We start from the raw sequence: 22,141 nt of genomic DNA, 5'->3' as shown, positions 1-22,141 counted from the left end.
CTTCTGATAGGTATAGCATTACATTGCCAAATAAAATCTAACCTCACAAAAGAGTACAACTGTGTTTACAACTAATTCACAATTTACAAATTAATTGCAACTGATATTTATTAATAAAATATTAAATAAAGTAAGTAAAAAAAAATTATTAATCTTAAATTTGTTGGAGTCGATTAATAAAAAATAATTTTAATTTAGATAAAATGGCCCGTGCTCGTGATGAAGAATTAGTAAAGGCATTCAGCGAGTTACAAGAAAAAGTAACAGAAACAGCCCAAAAAATAAAGTTAGCCGACTTGCAAATAGAATCACTGAAAAGATCCAAGCAACGTGCTGAATTGACAATCGCAGAAGTTGCTAATTTACCAGCAAACACGAAAACATACGAATCTGTTGGTAGGATGTTTCTACTCGACGACATTGCCAGCATCAAATCGGGGCTTCAGACTAGAATAAAAACCGCTGATGAAAAAGTAGCTACACTCGAGAACAATAAAACTAAATTAGTACAAAATTTGCAAGAGAGCAAGGACAGTATCCGCGAAATGGTCCAGCAGAAGCAAAATAAATAATATCATTTAAAGACCAATTTAAATTAACCACTCTGCTACATGTCATGTCTCCATTCATTCATAATTTGTCCAATCAAAATCTTTTTTATCACAATTAAAATTACAGCAATCAGAATAATTGTTAGTAATTAATTAATAAATACTATTTCATTTATTTAAACGCTAAGAATGTTATATTTTATTGAAATCACTCAACACTTGTCAATTTTTTTTTTTTTTTTGTTTATTTTTATTTGAATAAATTTCAGTTAATAAATTTTCATGAAAACTTTTAATTATCCAAAAATTTATCACGATTAATTATATTTTTTATTTTATTTTACTTAATATATAAAAAAAATTATATGAAAATAAAATAACGTACATAACTACCAAAGACAATGATAAAAAATAATTGATTAAAAATTATATTTAAGACAAAAATTTACAATGCAATTTAAGAAAATTTGTTTTTTTTTTGTTTTTAATAATAATCATAGAATTAAAAAGTATACACAAATTTTGCATTATAAATATTTTTCACAGTGAAAAACATCATGACAAATTATTAAAAAGATGATACAAATATTGTAGGAGGGATGTTGCTTTTTTTTTTTATAATAAATTCCATTATTTAAATGTAATTCTGTGAATTTTCATGTCTATTTCATATTAATGCTATCTATTATAATTAATTAATCAATCAATAATAATCAATTCAATGCCAACTGTTCTAGTTTTTTTTTTTAACTTGGTTGATTCTAAGATCGTAGTAATAATAATAAGCTTTATTATTATTATTAATAATTAATTATTAATGAATAACAATTGTACTTTATGCATTGAAGATCATAGTAAAATTAATAATAACTAAAATTAATTATAATATTAATAATCTATTACTTATAAAAGTTAAAGAATAAATTATACTGTTCCTATATTAATTACAAATATTAATTTTTTTTTTTTTAATTAAATGCAATTGTTAAATAAATTTATTTTTTGAAAATAATAACTATTCAATTTAGTATCGAAATGCTACGAATGTTGAATCAATCGATAAAATAAAAATCGAGGCTTATGTTTGTTAAATATATAAAAAAACTGTGATTTTGTTATTGTTATTACTATTAACTTATTATGTTTATGTGATTGTATTATTTTTTTGCTAATAGTTAAAGCCAAAATTTACAGATCATAAATACAGGAGGTGTGATTTAAATGTTTTATTGGTACGTATTTTTATAACTCTTAGGTCCTTATTCAGTGAAAAAATTCAACTAGTCACTGTGACTTTAATTAACAAAAATAAAATTACAGCCCGCGTAAAAAATTCACTCGATAATTATAAATAATAGTTATCATCGTTATCCTCATCTATTATCGAATTTTTATTAGATATATTTATTACTGAGGGGACCTTGCTTTTTTTTTTTTTTTTCTATCAATCATTCGCCAATTAAGTCGATTTAATTACATTTAAGCTGCAACAAATAATCATTATTATTTTATATCTAATATTTTTAATTACATATCCATACATAAGATAATTTTCTACGTAAATCTCTAATACGCATTTTAAATTATTATTTACCTGTAAAACCTTGTGGTGGTTGTCCCGGTACAGAGTATTGTGGCCTGAAGTTGCCAAAGTTAGCGGCACCAGCAAAAGTAGCTTGTAATTGCCCACCAGAGAATCCTGCTGGGAATTGTTGAGCTAATAATGCAGCTTGCCCAGTCTGATTATTAGTCGCACCAGGAGCTGTAGCAGCCAATCGACTGAGAATTGAGCGTTCGGACATTTGAAGCCGTTGGGCAACTGGTGGTATACGTGCAAGGGTAGCCGGTAAACGACTAACATCAGATTTCATGTCTGACAACAGTTCTTCCAACTGATTAAGAACTTTGTGCAATACTGCATTAGCAGGTTTATTTCCAGCTAAGCTCTCTTTACTCAGATGCTGGTGTGACTCGGCGAGGCACTCGACTTCTGCGAATCTCGCGTTCAAGCTCATCGCTGGGTGATTTGGATCCTGAGTCAAGTTCAGATACGCAGCTCTCCTCAATTGTTCTTCAATAACCAGAGCCTGCTCGAGGAGCTTGAAACGCCGTGCGAGGAATTTATTTTTTATTTCCAAGAAATTACCCTTACCAACGTCCATCTTGAAAGGCTCATTGATGATAGCAAATCTAATATCGTTCTGGATGTCTTGCCAGCGACCGTATCCATGAGTGACAATACCAGCCAGAAGCCAGTAGTCGTGTCGTCGGTGCCAGATTTCATATTCACGACCAGGCACCGCGGCTTTTTCTTCATTCAACCACAGAGTGTGTAATTCAGTAAAACCACCATCAGCAATATTGAACATAAATTTACGTTTGGGTTTTACATCTGCCTCACTATCTTTAGTATCTTTATCTTTAATAATGCCACTTTTATCATCTTTCTTCTCCTCCTCATCGTCGTCTTTGACAATTACAACATCCTCATCAGCATCAGCGCTGGTTTTCTGTACACTAGTGGTCTTTTCTTCAGATTTAACAAGATCTTTCTCAACCTTAACTTCAATTTTTTCTTTTTCTTTATCTCCGGATTCTTCAGTTTCTTTTTCCTTCTTGACATCATCATCTTTATCTTTATTCTCCTTATCATCCGTAACTTCTGTTGTTTCTTTAGAATCCTTAATATCATTCTTCTCCTCTAGATCTTTGTCTTTAACCTCGTCCTTGGCTTCTTTACCTTCAGCAGCGTCTTCTGGTTTAACATCAGCACTTGAAGCTGAGTTTACGGTAGTTGTCATCACTGGAGTTGTTGCTGTCGACGCTGACGTTGCCGTAGAAGTTGGACTGGGTGCATTTGACGTAGCCGGAGTTGCGCTGCTGCTGTTGGCTGCAGTTGTTGTACCTGATGCTTCGGAAGTAGCGACTGTTGTGATGGTAGTTGCAGTTGTCGACGCTGTAGTAGTTGATGCCGTTGTAGCTACCGTGGTGGTGGTGTTGGTGGTAGCAGTAGCGTTTGGTTCTTGTTTTACTGGCTCAACTGGTTTGCGGATCATCTCCGGCATCGAATAATAACCGTTTATATGTTCAAACTCCTGTACCTTCTTACGAATCAATGACATAACACCTATTCTGGTGAGTACATGCTGACGACTCAATCCCTCCCGTGGGACTCCATCGGCGAATGTTTCTGCGTTGTCGGCACCTGGTTCGCAGAGATGACGCATGAAGAGTGATACGTAGGCCTTGAAGTTCTTTTCCGATTTCCCCCGGAGGTCTCGCACCAACCTACAGATTAAAGCAGTCCTAACTACAATTCTCGCTCTACTTGTAAATTATCTTAAAATATATATTAATAATTAGGTATTTAAAATAAATCATGTTACTGGTCAACCAACCATTGCGAATTGAAGGCATCTTGAGGAGGCATGCCGTAACGCATTATTGCATTCAGGAATGCCTTTCGTTGTCTGGCGTTGAATCCGAGTACCTGTAATAAATTTAAATAATTCCTTAATTTATTAATCAAACTTGTAATTTTTTTTTCTGCCCTCCGGTCGGAAAATGGCAACTGAGTTTTTTTTTACCCCATTCCCCTTTCTATTCGGCAGTTGATGCCATAATTCGAGAAAGTTGTTGAAGTCTGACTTTCTCGTAAGACTCGGAAAAAATACTAACATTTTTAGAAATTTTTTTTTCAATAACTTTCACGGTGAAAAATAAATTAAACTTCACGAGTAGATAAAAAGAACTTTAAATATTAGATAAAAATTAATTTTATGCATAATCTAATATTTTTTATTTAACATTGATGGCAAAAGGACCTCCTTAATAGAAAAATTAAATAAATTAAAATTAAAAAAAAAAAAAAGTAACAGTTACCTCAATGTTTCCATTAACACGTGCAAGTAAAGGCGGCAATGGTCTGTCCCTCTCATCACGTCGCTCCAAACGACGTCTACTGCGACGTGACAACAAGTCACCATCACCCTTTTCATCAAAGTCATCGTCCTCCTTGTCATCATCACTAGGAGCACTAAAATCGCTGTTGTAATCTGACAAGTTATCTTGCCAAGGTTGATCATCCCGAGCTCCCTGGTCACCCGTCACACCACCGTCGTTGTAATTAACTTGTTTCCTAACACGTTTACCCTTACCAAGAGTTCTCGCCATGTCTTCTTGTTGTTGTTCATAATGATGCCTTAGTAACTTAATCCAGTATGCAGGATCAGTGTTCTCAGCTTCCTGTTTAATAATTTCAGTGTCAGCTTCCTCTTCAGTTTCACCTTCCTTCGTGACGTAAGAGGCAACTTTAAATGAACTTAAGTACTCGTTTGCCCAATTTTCTTTCTGCTCAATTCCCTCTTTACTACGATCAAGCAATTCGGCAACAGCTTTGTCGTCATAATGGATAGCTTCATCCTCTTTACCCTCTTCTTCTTTAAATAATTCTTCAGTACCAAAACGCAATATATCATCTAATTCTTGTTTACTGAAATTAGCACCTTTACCACCCATACCAGGTCTCACGACTAAATGTGTAAGCATCATCTTACGTTTGGCAACTTGGGTAACACGTTCTTCTACGGAATTACGAGTTACAAATCGATATATCATAACTTTATTAGCTTGACCAATTCTGTGCGCTCTACTGAATGCTTGGATATCGTTATGTGGGTTCCAGTCAGAATCGTATATTATCACAGTGTCAGCTGTTGCTAAATTAATACCAAGACCACCAGCACGTGTTGACAGTAAAAAGACGAATTGTTGAGCACCTGGGGCATTAAATCTGTCAATAGCCTCTTGTCGTTGAGTACCCGTTATATTACCATCTATTCTTTCATATTTATAACCTTCTCCTTCTAAGTAATCCTCCAATATGTCCAACATTTTAGTCATTTGAGAGAATATAAGAACACGATGTCCATCATCGCGTAATTTTTTTAACATTCTACTTAAAAGAACTAATTTACCAGCAGCTTTAATCAATGCAGTTGTCTCGTAGTTACCGTTAGGACCAGTCGGTGCTTCTTGAGACGCCGCGGGGAATAAGTACGGGTGATTACAGCATTTCTTCAAATCCATCATAATATTTAATAATGATACTTGCTGACCACCACCTTTTGGATTTAAAGCTTCGAAATTTCTTGTCAATATATACTTGTAATATTTCTTCTGCATTGGCGACAACTCAACACGTACAATAAATTCAGATTTACTGGGCATATTTTTCAATACATCAGCCTTCAATCTACGCAACATGTGAGGTCCAAGCATTTCGTGTAATTTTTTAACTTGCTCTTCTTTTGAAATATCTGCAAATTCATTTTGGAACGCCGACAAATCGTTGAACTTATCACGACAAAGGAAATTCAACAAATGGAATAATTCTTCCAGATTATTTTGTAGAGGTGTACCAGTTAGTAATAATTTGTAAGCAATATTGTACGACGCTAACAATCTGAAGAATTTAGATTGATTAGATTTAAGACGATGAGCTTCATCTACTACTAATACAGCCCAATCAATAGATCCTAAGCATGCTGAGTCAATAGAAATAAGTTCATAACTTGTCAGCAATACATTAAATTTAATAGATGATGAACGTATTTTAGTGGCTCGGTTACCTCGTACTGCACCTTCTTCAAATGATAATTCATTTTCACGTATAACAATACGACTGTCTTTATCACCGACATACGTAACGCAGTAAAAATCTGGGGCCCATGTTTCAAATTCACGTTCCCAGTTAATAATAGTTGAAAGTGGAACGGAAACAAGGAATGGTCCTTTGCAATGTCCTTCTTTGTAAAGAGAATACAAGAATACAATGGTCTGTATAGTTTTACCGAGACCCATTTCATCAGCAAGAATAGTATCGATACCTTGACCCCAAGAGTAACGTAACCAATTGAGACCTTCTAATTGATAAGGATGAAGCTGCATACCAGTACAGTCCAAGTAATCAGGTTGACGTTCGTATTTTTTCTTTAAATCAGTTGTAGGCTTTTCCGGTGGTGGAGTGTATCGTTTTGGCTGACGTTCTTCATCATCAATTAATTCACGTGTTTTAGATTTTTTGCCTTTGCCTTTTTTGCCTTTTCTTGAGGTGTGTCCATCAGCGCAATTAGCAGCACGTAAGTCAGAGTAATAATCGATAGATTGTTTAAAGCCCGGGATATCAGCATTCTCATCTTCCCAAGTTGCTTGATCGTAACCAAGGTCACGCCATTTAACTAAATACGTGGCACGTCCATCTCTTGCCGTACGATGATTGATAATACGATGAATTATCATCCACTCGGGTCTGATACCGTACTTGAAAAAACGGTCTTCCAAATTATAGTGCTCTTTATTGTCGGTACAATCACGTTTGTTACGTATTGCCCGTGAATCGTGCTCATCGAGTGGCTCCTCTAGTTTGGGTGGTTCATCCATATCATACTTACGCGTGTAGTTACGGAACATAAGTGGATGAAAGACGTCAAGTTGCAATTCGCTAACCCAATCGCAATGCCAGTAAGACATTTCAGCCCATTTAACGAAAAATTCACGCACTCTTCGTTTTTTCGGAGCAGCTTTACTTGTTGAAGGCTCTTCTGATGGAGCATCTGGAAGGTCTTTCCATCGCCAAGTCAAAATTTTCGATACTTTAGCCATTATCGGTGGACAAGAGCATCGCGGACATTTCCAATCACCATCAGGAATTTCTGATAACGGTGGGCTCAGACAGTGCGTGTGATAAGCACTCGTACAGCTGTCGCAACATAATAATTCGCCGCCATCTTTACATACACGACAAAATTCCATGTGCTCGTCGTCATCATCAGCGGCACCTTTAAAATAAATCAAACGAAGAATTTATATTAATATATTCACCCTTGTATGGGAAATGTAAACAAATACAATACAACTAAGAAAATAAAAAGACCATCACAATGGAAGGGCCCTCTCCTTTTTTCTCATGGTTACATTCAACTAATGAAGTGGATCAAGGGAGAGGATTTTTATCTAAGATACCTGTAATACCTTCGCCTTCGCAGTGTGGACAGCTCCACTTGCCCTCTGGAGTTTCTTCCAGCTCAGGCTCTAAACACACCAAGTGATAAGCTCGTGGACACGTGTCACAGAGAATTATTTCACCGCCTTGTTGACATACTTCACAGTAGTCCTGGTGGTCAGTCTAAAATATAAAAACAAACATATTGGTCATTTACAATGTCAAAAATTTAATTAAAATTTCAATTAAAAATAATTCATTTTGATGTTTTGTTTTTATATACTAAAACAATAAGGCAGAGCTAAGCATCAAAGCGTATGCGTTCCCTAGTAAAGATTCAAACTTTTGAAACATATGACGACAATATGTAGAGATAAATAAATAAACGAAAGCTATGAACGCATAAGCTAGGTAGCTTAACTCTACCTAGAAACTTTCCTCTCCATCTGGGAATTTAGACGTTGTCTTTGTTTTCTTCTTTTTTTTAGACTTATTTCCGATCTTTGTTTTTGCCTTCCTGCGAACTGGAGGCTCAGCTGTTGGTTCTGCAGCCGCGTCTTCAGTACCCTTTGTATTATTCTCAGCAGCCGGTACTTCTTCCGCGTCAGCTAACATTTGCTCAAACTCTACGTCAGAATCTCTGTCAGAGCCTGCAGCGCTACCTTCTGCTTCTTCATCCTGATATTAAAAAAAAAAAAAAAAAAAAAAATTAATAAACTAAATTCTTAAACATTAGTAATTAACTACAATGAAACTAGAAAATATTTACAGAGCTTCCACGTTTACGTTTGCCTAATTTAATTTTAAGTGTGGGTACTTTAGACGCTTTTTTTCCTTTTTTAGCACGTGAGCCACGTGATTTCTTCTTTCTATCACTATCATAATCATCATCTTCATCTTCTTCTACTTCTAGAGTAGGAGCACCACGGTTTGGCCTAACACTCCTGGTTTCTTCTTCAGCATTTTGCGTTGAAACTTCTGCATCTGGTTGTGTATGAGGGTTTAGTTCTGAAAAGTCACGCCATTTGGCAGCTACCAACATCATCAATTTGGACATTGGCACCTAAAATTGAATGTTTAGTTTAGTTTTGTAAAAAATAATATTACGTTATAGTGAATAATGCAAACCTTTGGATTCTCTTTAGCAAGAAGAGGTCGAACATGTTGTTGGAACAATTTATAAGTCGTTAAATTCTGGAAATCAGCGTCAGTGTAGTCAATCTGTACATCAGTCAAACCAAATGTACTGCAAACTTCTTCTATCGTCGGCATTCCAGTTGCTGGTTCTTGTTGTACAGGTGCAGCTGATGCATGGCCAGATGATTTTCTTGATGATGATTTTCTGCTTTTACGATTACTCGCATAGTCACTATCTTCACCAGCTCCTTCAGCAACTTCTGCTCCAAAGTCGCTTTCCTGTTTTTACCAATAAACCATAACAATTAAATAAAGTTTTAAATATAAATTATTTGAATAATAATTATAATGAAAAGCATCAATTACATCTCCAGAATCAGATTTTTTCTTTTTCTTCTTTTTCTTTCCTTTTTTATCGTCACCTCTAGCTTTCCTCTTTTTGCCTTTCTTTTTCTTACGCTCCTCTGGTTCATAATCGTCATCTTCCTCCTGTGTAAAATTTATTTGGCAATTAATTAAAAATCAATATTACTAATTATAGAGTATTAATTACGTAATGATAATTACAGGTCTTTGAGCATCTTCAGCATCAGATGAACCTTCGGGCGGTGGGTTGACAGCCGTTACCTGAGCATTGCTCTCATCAACTTCTTCTTCCCCTAGAAATCAATAAAATTCATATACATATATTCTCTTATCGATCCTTGGAAAGTTTAATTAAACTTTTATTACAAACATTTGATATATTATTCCTAAAAGCTAAATTCAACTCATAAATAAACCGGATGTCGAATGTTAGTTATTTACAACCAGTAGGTATAAATATCAACTAAAATAAAAGTAAAAAAAAAAAAAAATTCTGTCATGACTTTTCATGAAAACATGAATGTAATTTTCGTGCTAATCCGCGTCCCATGAGTGCTTTGTATAAATGTGCGGCCGCCATTTTCTTCTTTGAAAGGGCGAACACACCACATTCTCAATCTGACAATACTATCTACTTAACTTTTTTTTTTTTTTTTAAATAATAAAATATTATTATAAATAATAATATATACAAGCATAAAATATTTTTTTAATACAATTTTAATCATAAAATTTTTTTTTATTTATTTAAAAATAAAAAAATTTAGTAGAAAAAAAAATATTGTGCACCAAATTAAAAATTTATTTATATCAATACTTATCAATTTATAAAATTATACATAAGTAGAAAAAAAATTTTTCAAAATAAACGTCAACAAATTAATTTTTCAAATATAGAACCAAACCATTGACAAGATCATTGAAAATTTTGGTTAGCTGTAATTACAACCTCAAAATATTTTCGGTCAAAGTACCTTTAATTTTTCATTGAAGTAAAGAAAAATAAAAAAAAAATTTTTCCTCATTTTTTAAAACGCGATTAATTTCTTTAAAAAAAAATAACAATAATAATAATGGTAGTAGTAGTAATAAAATATATATTTTAATTTTTAGTTCCCACAAAATTAACATGGTGACGAATTAAAGTTTATCTTTTATCAATGATGACAATTGATGAAAAATAAAAAATAAAAATTTTAATATTCTAACGTGGAAATTTAAATTTTAAAAAATATTTTCATTCTTATTATTGTAATAAAATTATTATAAAAAAAAAATAGACAAAATAATTAATAATAACAATCAAAAATATTTGTCTGTATATAATAAAACATACGAGGTCGTGGATCGACGAAGTTATCGATAAAATGCACCAGTTAGCATTGCCATTTGACAACGAGTAAAGAGAAAGAGACAGCGTCATACAAAATGACAAAAAGATAGGCTAATTAATTATTAAAAAAAAATTATTTTCTCATCAGAAAATTCCCGCATCAATCCACACACTTATCTCAAAATAAACAAAAAAAAAAAAAGTAAACCAGCAGGTAGAAAATGTTTGGAGCGAAAATCCAGAAATAATATAATCTAAATATTAAAGGTTGGAATAATGAAAAATTGCAAAGGACCAATTGACATGGCAGCCATCGTACGAAAAGCGCGCGTCCTCCCCTAGATGATATTATCCGTGTATAAGACACCGATACTTTTTCCGGCAAGTATTTAATAAATCTAAAAATGTAGCAAAGTACTTACCCGCGTAATTATCTTCGACTTCATCATCGGAAGCCATCGTCGATGCGTGGCTTATATTACTAACAAATATAACGAATTATAATTTTTAACAACAAATACGAGTGTGAGTAGTGGAAAAAAATGAGTAGTACACAGCGCGGTAATGGTTACTACATTAACATTAACCAACGTTACTAGATGCCTCACGACTCGACTCTCGCTTGGGTTTCAGAGCTTCGGATTGTGTTCGGCGTTTGGCTTCGGCAATCACACTCACTATACACACATCTTCTCTCTAGGTATATTTCGTATGTGTGAACGTCTTCCTGGATTGTATTTGTACCTCGCCTGGTGTCTACACGTCACATACACGTTTCTTTCTCGTCGAAATTGCCTGTCTTTATCTGCCAATCGTGTTATTTCACTCTTCCTTACACGAAAATTCTATTCTCTTTTCGCTGTTCGTTTCTTTTTTCTCTTACAGAATACGTCGCCCCACTACGCCGCTTTTTAGATTCCCCTCTGCCCCTCCGATACCATAAGCGTCAAACTGTTCACTTACACAATTACTGCCTTCTGTTCAATACACGTATACTCATAGTTTTGTGGATTCATGTATATTAAGTATAAAGAAAAAAGACGCCTAATGGAAACTACTATTTTTGCCCCCCACTCTCTAATTTTTTTTATACACATATACATAAAAAAAAATATGGACGTACATTGTCCTTTCTCTTATTATTTTTTTTTTTTAATTTTTGATATATTATTTTTTAAATTTAAATGACATTAAAGTTAACAGTTATTAGAGAATTTTTAAATTATATTTAACAAAAAAAATAATTCCAAAAAATGATTTTTAAAAAATTGGATTTTTAATTTTTTTTAATTTCTAAATGTCAATTTTTTTTGCCTAAATTTTTTATATAAAAACAAGTTATCAAATCTTTCTTTCTTATATTAGAATGGATATTTTATAGATTTTTAATAAAATAAAAAATCATCTGAGTCATAATTTCAATTACAATATGTCTTAAAAATAAAATGATAAAAAACAGAAATTTAATAAAATGGATCAAATCTAACGGGACTTTTTTTTATAACAAAGAAAATATGGATCTACATATTTTTGTTTGTCTTTTATTACTTAATTATACATTTTTAACTTAATATTATGTACATGATTTAGTAATATATTTTTAAAGCATCTGGAGAAGATTAGAACAGATGATTATTTTTAAAAATCAAAGTCTTTAATAAACTCGAGTAAAATAATATTTTTTCTAACAATTAGTGTCATGTACTGGAAAGCTTTACTTTCTATGGCATAAGGAGCGATTATAATTAAAATTTATTTTATTATTATTAATAATTTAAATTCGATAATCGAGACATTAATTAGAGTATTTTTAATTTAGACACAATAGTTTTTATAGTTATAAAATAAAAATATAATTTTACTTGATTTTGAATATCTAACGATTACAAGTCTTGTATTAAAAGATAAAAAAATATTTAAAAAATTAATGAGTAAAAAAAAATAATATATATCTTTATATTTATATGAATAAAATGACTGATTTAAACATAATAACTGGGATAATTAAACAACAATAAAATCTAGTTATCTTGATAATAAAAAAAATATCTTAGACATAATCAACACTGAGTACACTTAGTCCTTTAATTTTAATGGCTTCAGACACAGCTCTCTCTAAAATATCTTGGCTCTGCTGATCACCATCGTCATTTTTATCTACACTCCAATTAACAATATTATTACTAGTAATATTATTATGTTTTGTTATTTTATCATCAAATGATTGGAATGTCCGCGGTTGAATTATTTTAGTTGAGGATGTTGCTGATGCTGAATTAGAATCACTCGATTCTGATGACAATTGTTCAACGACAGCAGCTGCTCCTGCGACTGTTGTTGTGATATTACTCATACAATTTATAGGACTTAATGATGAATTATCGTCATCATCACTGTACCAATACGCATTGCTGCTGTTAGTATTTGAATGTGAAGAAAAATTATTAACTGAGGAATGTACAAGTCCATGATTACGTATCGCCATCATAACAGCATGGTCTTCCATCTCGGATTCGCCTGTTGATAATCTTAGTTGTATACGTTCTGTCAGAGGTGTCAGAATATAAGTTTCCATAACACGGTTTATTGTGTTATCAACAGAACCCATATAACAGTGCTTATCTATCTGATACTGATGATAACGTTGAAACTTTTCTCGGGTCAATAGTTCGCTGTCTTCTGCAGAAGCCGAATCTTGAACAGGTTGATGAGCCTAAACAAAAAAATTTAATTAATATAATTAAATATATATTCATCTATCGACTTGTAATTACTCATAAGGTAAAAGACCGAGTTATTGACACTGGCCTAGTTTTTAAAATTTTAAAATTTGTAAAATAATTTATTTTAAATTACATTTTATATTAACTTTCCAAGTTCTAGTAATTTATTAATTCGAAATGTTGTCAGTCTGACTAGTTGACAGCAACCCTTAGCTGTCAGCTGTTAATTTAAAAATTTTCATAAATCAATTTCAATAATATTAATAATATAAATGAAAAAAAAAAAAAAAAAAAAAAAAAAACTTCTAAAAATTCCCACTAATATTTTTTTTTACATTTCACATTTAAAATTTTTTTATAATAATTTCATTGCAATAAAATTCTAAAAAAAATTCTAATGTCTGTCAACTTCAGTATCATCTAAACGATGCATTGTACAGAAAGTTTTTAATCTAAAATTTAATAATATAATTAAAGTTAACTCTTGAAAAATTAATTAATATAAAAAAGTATGATTACCGATTGCTCATCATCCTCATTTAGAAAATTAACACACTGTCTTTTAGGTGGTGCAGGACGTTCATGATCCTCTGTATCTGATTCTTCAACGTCAGTAGCCATTATACTACAAAATAAAAAAAAAGTAATTAAATTAGTGTAAAAAAAAACAATTTCAATTTATTTATAAATATAAAATCAAATAATCAGTACACATAAATTATTACCTTGTATGATATATTTATTTAAATATATATCTGCAATAAAATCTCTTGAGTTTTGATCCGTGAAAAAATTTACTCCATTATTGCATTAGCTAAAATCTTGAAAATTTTATAAAAACCACTGTACTGGAGGGCTACTGTCAATAATTATCTATAAAGTTAAAGTAAATATTTACAATTAGTCAAGAAGCATTGATACATTTATTTGTTGGTAATAATAAATAATAATTGTAAGAGAAAAAACGTCAATATAACAAGAGGATTGCACGCACCCAGTAATACAGTTTGACAAGCATCAAGATGGCGAATTTAATATAAAAAAAATAATTTCCATTGTAATATCACAATATTCAACATTATTTGTAATAATTAAATAATAATTAGTATTCCCAACTATCATAATATAACCTTAGTATTAATGAATGTCATAATCAACAATAATAAAAAAGACCGGATATTAATTTTTTAATGATTGAAAATATTATACTAGTAGGTAAACTTTTCGATGAAAAATAGCCACTAACTTGAATTCGGCAGTACCAAAATGGCGTCGACTTAGTGTAAAGACACATGTGTACTACAGTTACGAATTAAAAAATTCATTTTTCAATTGACACATATTACTTATTACTTATATACTGTACATAATATACACAAAAATTGCAATTCTGTTTTTTTGACGTTTTCCAGATAAAACGTTTTAGTAACTGTTATATTGTTATTTTGTATCTAAGTACATAGTTCACATACATTAATATATTTAAATAATAACATTGAACAAAAGTTAATAACTGTTGGATATATTTTTTTTTAACTAGTATGGCAGAGTGTAGTGAATATATAAGAAGTAATTTTCCTACAATAGATGATGATTTGTATCACTATGTTGAAGGTAATGTCATGATATAACCTACAAAATTAAATAATTAACCTTTGACAGTTTGGTTATATTATTCATGAATAAATTTATATGTTTATTTCTATTGACATTTTCCAGGCATTCTTGACAGTTCCAAAGACGACTTTGAGGATGGAGATGAAGTTTATGAAGCTATTGGTCAAGTTTTACATGAAGTAACTGAAAAATCGGAAAACGAGGTTAGGTCTGTAAACATTTCCATTTTTTTCTCTAATTATTTCCTCTGTTTAATTTTTCAATAAATTAATCATTTATTCGTTTGATTTATTATCAACAGGCAAATATGTTGCAAGTTGTTGGAAATATTGAAAGGCGAAAACCTGAAAAACGGTGGTGACAATTTGAGGGAGAAGCAAAAAAATGGAGTTAATAAAGTGCTGAATGCACCAGTTCATTTGGGTGCAATGGCCGCGACTCTGGAAGCACAAGTCGAACAGATTAAAAGTATATGGGTGACAACTAGAGATGATACTATGGTAATTTTTGAGAGTAATTAATCTTATAATGGACTCGTTAAAGTTTACTATGCTCTTGACAGATCTTAGTAAATCTTTCTCTAATAAAAATTAAAAATGACTACATTCTTTTTAAAGAATATCTATAAGAAAACAATGCAAGGTATACAATCTAAGCTCAGTCCAGCTGAGTACTGAGTAAATTTAAACGAGCTCAATATTAAATATGTTTCCGGCTGCCCAATTTTAAAACACAGTAATTACAAAATTTTTATACCTGATTTTTTTCAGCATTGCTGCATTTCTTAGAACTTTTAGATTTTAATTTCAAGTAATTTTTCTTAAAAATATTTATACTCAAGTATTTTCTATTCATAAATTTTTTATCAATTTAGCGTGGAATTTTTTTTTAATAAAAAAATTAAAAAATTGTCAATTACTGTAGTTTGAAATTGGGCAGCCGATATTCTTAGTAATTTATTAATGTAAGTAATTTCAGAAAGTCGACGCTAAAAAGTTGGAGAAAGCTGAAGCGAAACTTCAACAAAAATTGGATAAGCGAACAGGTAATGAGTCGAGTAATATCGCAAAAATCAACAATGCGGCTCCTTCAATAGAATTGGCTACTGCGAGTCAGATGATGAGTAAAAAAGATAGTCGTATGGACAGTAAAGGAACGTCCAACCGAGCCCAAGATATCAGGATTGAAAACTTTGATGTAGCCTATGGTGATCGTGTTTTGCTTCAAGGAGCTGATTTGACGTTAGCTTATGGTAGACGTTATGGCTTGATTGGGAGAAATGGTTTAGGAAAAACTACACTTCTTCGTATGATATCTAGGTAATTAATTAAATTAATTATTATAAATTGTTATGAATTTGAAAAAAAATTTTGTTTATTTTTTCATTAGTAAACAATTGAGAATACCAGCACATGTACGAGTATTACACGTAGAACAAGAAGTAGCTGGCAATGAAACGTCGGCGTTAAATTCAGTTTTAGAGTGTGATATTGAAAGGAGTAATTTGTTGAGTCGCGAAGCAGAACTTCAAGCACTTATTGAAAAAGAGGGAGGTAAGAATGACGCGATTGATGAGGAATTAGCTAAGGTTTATGAAGCGATGCAGCATGCAGAAGTAGATAAAGCGCCGGCGAAAGCCAGTGCAATATTATCGGGTCTTGGATTTTCTGTTGAACGACAGTCTTGGCCGACAAAATCATTTTCTGGGGGTTGGAGAATGCGTCTCGCACTTGCAAGAGCGCTTTTCGCGAGACCAGATCTGTTATTACTCGATGAACCTACTAACATGTTGGATATCAAAGCAATCGTTTGGTTGGAAAAGTATCTTCAATCATGGCCTACTACGTTACTAGTTGTTTCTCACGATCGTAACTTCTTAGACACTGTACGTTCATTTAGTACTCAAAATTTTAATTTTTTATTGTCTTGTTTAGTTATATTAAATTATATTTATTTATATTATATCGTGTTGCTGATGCCATAAGGGCGTATAAAAAAATTTTTTTTTCCATTTTTGCACATTTCGGACAAAAATACGCCGATTTCCGAAAAAAATTTTTTATTAATTAATTATTTACATTCAGGTTCCAACGGATATTTTGTACCTGAAAGCACAAAAGATTGAAGCATACCGTGGTAATTACGATCAATTTGAAAAGACAAAAGGTGAACGTGAGAGGAATTTACAACGAGAGTATGAAGCCCAGCAAGCTAAAAGAGCACACGTACAAGAGTTCATTGATCGGTTTCGCTATAACGCCAATCGGGCTTCTAGTGTGCAAAGTAAAATAAAAATGTTGGAAAAACTGTTAGTATTCAAAAAAAATATCTTTACAATTTTTTTAATTGTATTTAATTAATAAAAATAAATAAAATATTTTTGACTTTATAGTCCAGAGTTGAAGGCTGTTGAGAAAGAACCTGAAGTGACACTTCGTTTCCCAGACGTAGAGCCACTTAGTTCGCCAATAATTCAACTCAACGAGGTCATGTTTCGTTATGAAGGCTCACCAACTAACGAGTACGTTCTTAACAACATCAATCTCACTGCCTCTCAACAGTCACGTATCTGTATTGTTGGTGAAAACGGAGCCGGTAAAACTACGTTACTAAAAATTATCACTGGAGCTCTGAGTCCAACCCGTGGTACCTTGCATCTTAATCGTAACCTCAAGTTCGGATACTTCAGTCAGCATCACGTAGATCAATTAGACTTGACAGTTTGTCCTGTTGAACTTTTACAAAATCATTTTCCAGGTAGTTTAATTATTCGATTTTCAAATATTTGTATTATAATTAATAAAGTATTAATTACTGATAGCTAATTATGCGCTTTATCACAGGAAAACCCATCGAAGAATATAGAAGAATGCTTGGTAGTTTTGGTGTGAGCGGCGACTTAGCTTTACAAACAATAAACTCATTATCTGGTGGCCAAAAATCCCGAGTTGCATTTGCATTGATGTGTGCAGCGTTTCCAAACTTTTTAGTACTAGATGAGCCGACCAATCATCTTGATATTGAATCAATCGAGGCTCTCGGTAAAGCTCTTAACACATGCAAGGTATTATATTTTATAAATACTAATTACTTATTATTATTATTATTAAATGAAAATTTATTAAATTTACAGGCCGGTGTTATTTTGGTATCTCACGATGAAAGATTAATACGAATGGTTTGTACCGAGCTGTGGGTATGTGACAAAGGTACTGTACGTTGCATTGAAGGTGGATTCGACGAGTATCGGAAAATTGTCGAGAAAGAGCTCGAGGTGTAGGCAATTTAAATTATATTTCTTACTTATCAATTTCAATATAATTATCATTAATATTACGGTGCGTTAATCAACTCTTGTATTATTTATATATAAATATTGTAATCGTTATTATTAGACGATTATTACGAATCACGACTATTAGTTGATTTCATATGTACGGCAATTGTTTATTACAACTGTTTATGAGAAAAATACTAGTTCATTTTTTAAAATTACATGTTTATATTTTTTTTTGTTATAACAATTGTGTATAAATTTATGTACTCAGTTACAATGAGAATTAAATTCTTTTACTTTCAACATGCCATCTAATAAAAAAAAAAAACCAACAGCAATTATTGTATTTTAGATATATTTTTTAATACCTTTTTGATAGAATTTTCTTTTAAATCTATTTAACTATTTTTATTTATAAAAAAAAATTCTATAAAGTTATTTGTTTTATATATTTTTGTCAGTTAATAACATCACGAGTGTACAATAAGAAAAAAAAATGCCTTCTATCACTTAATAAATTATACTAATTACATTTAATAACTTTAATTGTGCAAGTCTTGACTTAAAATTTGACTTGAGTTTAATGTAAATTAAAAAAAAATTATATACAATTTAAACGACAGAAAAAATAAGTTAATACTTTTATAAACTATTATTAATTATTTTGAAACAAATATAAAATTTGTAATAATTATTATATTTTAAAATTATGATATATATATATATATATATATATATATATATATATATATATATATATATTTTAACATGCTGACGACGCTGCATTGTGTTGCCATTGCTTACCACCAGCAGATGCATTCAATTGATAGGTATTAGGGCTAGAATTGTTTGATTGTTGAGGAGGTGCTGGAGCCTGTTGCTTAGCCGCTGTAATATTTTTATTTTCAAATTTAAATAACAATTATTTATATATAAATAAAAAAAAAAAAAATGAAAATAATATATCTAACAACATGCCGCCTAATTAAATAGTCGTCTCTGTAAAGCTTAAAGTCGCAAGTTGAGAGAATTATTAAGAACATAATATAAAAATACATGCTTTCTAATAAAAATAATCATTGAAAATTTATTCAATAAAATTTGTTATCATTAAAGAAGTAATTATAATAATTATAATAGTGATTTAGATACGTGTTAATTGCTAAAATTAATAACATAAAGCTTTTAATTTAATCCATGCATTGAAGCAAAATAAAAAATAACAATTATTATATTATGAATATGAAAAAAAAGTTAACTGTAAAATGGATAAGATTGACGTTTGCGTGTGAACCCAAGTACAGACATTGATTGATTATTAATCTCACCATTTTTACTATTGTAGAGTTTTGATACTGCACGAAAAGGTTCAGGCGACGGGAAGTTGATGATTGAATGGAACATGTCGCTGAATCTTACTTCTAAATCTGTATTGTGATTAATTGACGTTTGGCCATTGGATAATGAAAGATTGCGAGTGGGTGGAGTTGGAGGTAATGGGGCTAATCTTTGATGAGATAGATTAGACCGATGAGGAGGCGGAGGAGGTGGAGGAGGCATACTAGGTGCTGATACGGTAGCTCTGTTTGGTGGTGGTGGTGGTGGTGCTACCCGCGTCACCGAAGCCGGTGGAGCTGCTGATTTAAATGACGTGGGTGGTGATGGAGGCCGCGCTACTGGCGGTCGAAGAACTCGATTTGGCCGATGCTGGGTTTCATTTAAACAATCCTGGGATTGATGTAGCGAGGATGGCGTTGGAGCAAGTACCGGGGGCGATCTTGGTAAACGCATACTTTGAGCTCTTGATACACTTGTTCCGCCAAGTAAGTCTGGTTTTTTTACTGGTGGATATGGTTTGTGGAGTGTCGATGTACCTGGTGGCTTTGGTGCCAATGCAGGTTTGCCAAAACTTCTGTTTGGTGAATCACTCGAACTCTCTGACGATGACTGATAATTAAAAATAACAATTATTATTTAATCTCTACATCCTGTGTAAAAAAGTTGCGGAAGTCCACAGGTAATCCGCTGAATATCATGTGGAAGTCATATTTTGATACAAATATGAATTCTAAATTAATTCCAGATGTATTCCTGATGAATATACAAAGATAGGATATTTTATAAGTACATGATTTAATTTTGGACGTATTTACCGGTCTTATTACAAAAAATGTTTCAGATTTCTCCTCAGTATCATTTCTGATGACAAAACATACAGTAATTAAATTATTAATTTCTGCTATTGTTAGAACTATATTTCTATACTATCTTTATATAACCATCAGGAATTCGTCCGGAAATCATATTTGTGTCAAAATATGATTTCCACATAATATTCAGCAGATCACCTGCGGAATTCCGCAACTTTTTTACAACATTGTATCAGATGACATCGATCAATAAATATTTACTTGTGGTAATGATATTTGAGGCTTTTGAGCTGCTGGAGGTGGAATAGGAGGTGGTCCACGTTTCATTGTGCTGCTGCTGCTGTTGTTGTTGTTTTTGTTGTTGTTGTTGTTGTTGTTGTTGTTGTTATTATTATTATTGTTGTTGCTATTATTATTATTAATATTATTATTATTAATGGTATTGCTATTAGTAACAACCGGTGATGGACTCGGTCCAGTTGAAACTGGTAATGACGCTGGTGAATCTCTTTCTACAATAGTACTGCGTAAGCCAGTAGGCTTCAACTTTGGCATACCCCCAGCAAACAGTCCACCCAGAGCCAGCGGAGCTGGACTGCTGCTATTGCTATTGCTACCACCGTTGCTAATGAAACTGTTACTGTTTCCAGCTGATGCAGCCGTGGGACCATTCTTCACTTTACCTGTGAGAAAAAAAAATGAAAGTTATTTTACATAGAAAAAAAAACGCTAGTACAATTACAAAATAAACGATGATAATTTTTATTAATTTTACCATTTATACAAGGAGCGCTCTTGTCAACAGTGACTGTTTTTTTTAAACTTTTTCCAGCTCTTATTGACTGTAATAATAAACCTCTGCCTTGGTCACCACCAGCTGCGTTTGCTATATTAAACGTTGGTGGCGGTGGAGGTGGCGGTGCTGACATTATTAATACTTATGTACCTATGAAAATAATAAAATATTTGTTAACTCATCTCACTGGATAAAATAATTAATATAATACAATATTTAAGTGCAATAAATGAAACAATGACGCGTGACTCACGATTTACAAGGAGTGCCATGTTTTATTTTAAACAGCATTATTATTATTTAAACAGTAGATTACTTTTCTTATCCACTTGACAGATCAATCGCGTGAAACATTCAACGATTTTTTTCATTAATACATGTACTTGCATACATACAAGCAATAAGGTCAAAATTTTATTTGTTAAAAAATACATTACATCTATCAGAGCATATGATACAATAAAATATAAATTGAATAATTATTATCAGTACTATAATTATTATTTAATGACTATGGATATAATTAATGAGTATTTAACAATTAAAAAAAAATCAATGACATATTTACCTTGTACTGTACAGTGCAATAATTTGTGATATGTCAACGGACCTTGGCTCATCAAAAAATATATTTTAATATCCAAGTACAAGTATTATCTACTTTTTTGTACACATATTATTTGTTGGTAATTTTTTTTTGGCACCTATCACTGTAGTTAAACTATTCTTTAGTTGCTAGAAATCAAATTAACACTCGATGGCCTGATAAGGAAAAAAAACTATTATTTTTATTATCAAGATGTCACAGCTCACCCACGAGCTGTACAGAGTAGAGTGTACTGCAAGTAACTAGTGCGATGTAGTGAGTGTAATTTTTGTGTGTAGAGTTGTGTTGAAAAATGACGAATGCTTCTGACTACCAAAAGACCAGCTGGGCTCTGGAGATCTGTGTTGTGTATGTGTGAAGCAGCTAGTGATTGTGTGGGTTGACCTGTGTGTGCGGCAATATATATAATACTGAAGTTAATATGACTCTGAAGTTAGCAGACGTTTAAAAATTTTAGATTTTTTTTTATTAATTAAATTACAACTAAAAAGATATTTCTAAAAAATTGCACTTGTAATTTTTCAAGTTTTTTACATGTGAAATTTTTTTTTTTTAATTGTTCAATTAAAATTTTTTCAATA

General features: G+C 31.8%; 5 protein-coding genes across 10 annotated transcripts; 2 read left to right on the top strand and 3 right to left on the bottom strand.

Moving 5' to 3' along the window:
• On the top strand, positions 1-741 carry Pfdn1 (prefoldin subunit 1). The gene is made up of 2 exons (XM_074247280.1): positions 1-130; positions 199-741. Exon 2 carries the CDS (start codon positions 204-206, stop codon positions 570-572), a length of 369 nt encoding a protein of 122 aa, XP_074103381.1. The 5' UTR covers positions 1-130; positions 199-203; the 3' UTR covers positions 573-741.
• Positions 742-1,017: 276 nt separating this feature from the next.
• Positions 1,018-11,036, bottom strand: Mi-2 (chromodomain-helicase-DNA-binding protein Mi-2 homolog). 5 transcript variants are annotated; one of them, XM_074247277.1, is made up of 11 exons: positions 10,813-11,036; positions 9,259-9,350; positions 9,058-9,180; positions 8,683-8,970; positions 8,324-8,617; positions 7,995-8,232; positions 7,575-7,739; positions 4,434-7,390; positions 3,952-4,041; positions 2,146-3,844; positions 1,018-2,035 (listed from the first exon to the last, which is right to left on the bottom strand). In XM_074247277.1, exons 1-11 carry the CDS (start codon positions 10,847-10,849, stop codon positions 2,031-2,033), a joined length of 5,988 nt encoding a protein of 1,995 aa, XP_074103378.1. In that variant the 5' UTR covers positions 10,850-11,036; the 3' UTR covers positions 1,018-2,030. The 5 variants fall into 5 exon arrangements, with proteins under 5 accessions (XP_074103378.1, XP_074103375.1, XP_074103376.1 ...); XM_074247274.1 differs by having other exon boundaries at positions 1,018-3,844; XM_074247275.1 differs by having other exon boundaries at positions 1,018-3,839; positions 3,950-4,041; positions 10,813-11,035.
• Positions 11,037-11,911: 875 nt separating this feature from the next.
• On the bottom strand, positions 11,912-14,286 carry LOC141529815 (uncharacterized). Its single transcript, XM_074246529.1, has 4 exons — positions 14,108-14,286; positions 13,839-13,986; positions 13,633-13,738; positions 11,912-13,103 (listed from the first exon to the last, which is right to left on the bottom strand). Exons 3-4 carry the CDS (start codon positions 13,732-13,734, stop codon positions 12,441-12,443), a joined length of 765 nt encoding a protein of 254 aa, XP_074102630.1. The 5' UTR covers positions 13,735-13,738; positions 13,839-13,986; positions 14,108-14,286; the 3' UTR covers positions 11,912-12,440.
• Positions 14,287-14,418: 132 nt separating this feature from the next.
• On the top strand, positions 14,419-18,317 carry LOC141529809 (ATP-binding cassette sub-family F member 3). Its single transcript, XM_074246520.1, has 10 exons — positions 14,419-14,568; positions 14,654-14,727; positions 14,833-14,938; positions 15,032-15,230; positions 15,709-16,049; positions 16,120-16,615; positions 16,815-17,038; positions 17,123-17,487; positions 17,574-17,794; positions 17,864-18,317. The coding sequence occupies exons 2-10, from the start codon at positions 14,655-14,657 to the stop codon at positions 18,008-18,010; spliced, it is 2,172 nt and encodes a 723-aa protein (XP_074102621.1). The 5' UTR covers positions 14,419-14,568; position 14,654; the 3' UTR covers positions 18,011-18,317.
• A 191-nt stretch (positions 18,318-18,508) lies between these two features.
• Positions 18,509-21,915, bottom strand: LOC141529814 (uncharacterized). Of its 2 annotated transcripts, none has more exons than XM_074246527.1 (5): positions 21,522-21,915; positions 20,933-21,103; positions 20,419-20,840; positions 19,336-19,954; positions 18,509-18,895 (listed from the first exon to the last, which is right to left on the bottom strand). In XM_074246527.1, the coding sequence occupies exons 2-5, from the start codon at positions 21,084-21,086 to the stop codon at positions 18,771-18,773; spliced, it is 1,320 nt and encodes a 439-aa protein (XP_074102628.1). In that variant the 5' UTR covers positions 21,087-21,103; positions 21,522-21,915; the 3' UTR covers positions 18,509-18,770. The 2 variants fall into 2 exon arrangements, with proteins under 2 accessions (XP_074102628.1, XP_074102629.1); XM_074246528.1 differs by lacking the exon at positions 21,522-21,915 and adding an exon at positions 21,207-21,312.
• Positions 21,916-22,141: the final 226 nt, after the last annotated feature.

This window comes from Cotesia typhae, unplaced genomic scaffold (assembly GCF_013202065.1).
Source record: "Cotesia typhae breed Kobodo isofemale line unplaced genomic scaffold, CoteBio_Ctyphae contig_48, whole genome shotgun sequence".
NCBI lineage: Eukaryota > Metazoa > Arthropoda > Insecta > Hymenoptera > Braconidae > Cotesia > Cotesia typhae.
Note: the sequence above shows the minus strand (reverse complement) of the source record. Positions and strands in the feature narration are given on the sequence as shown.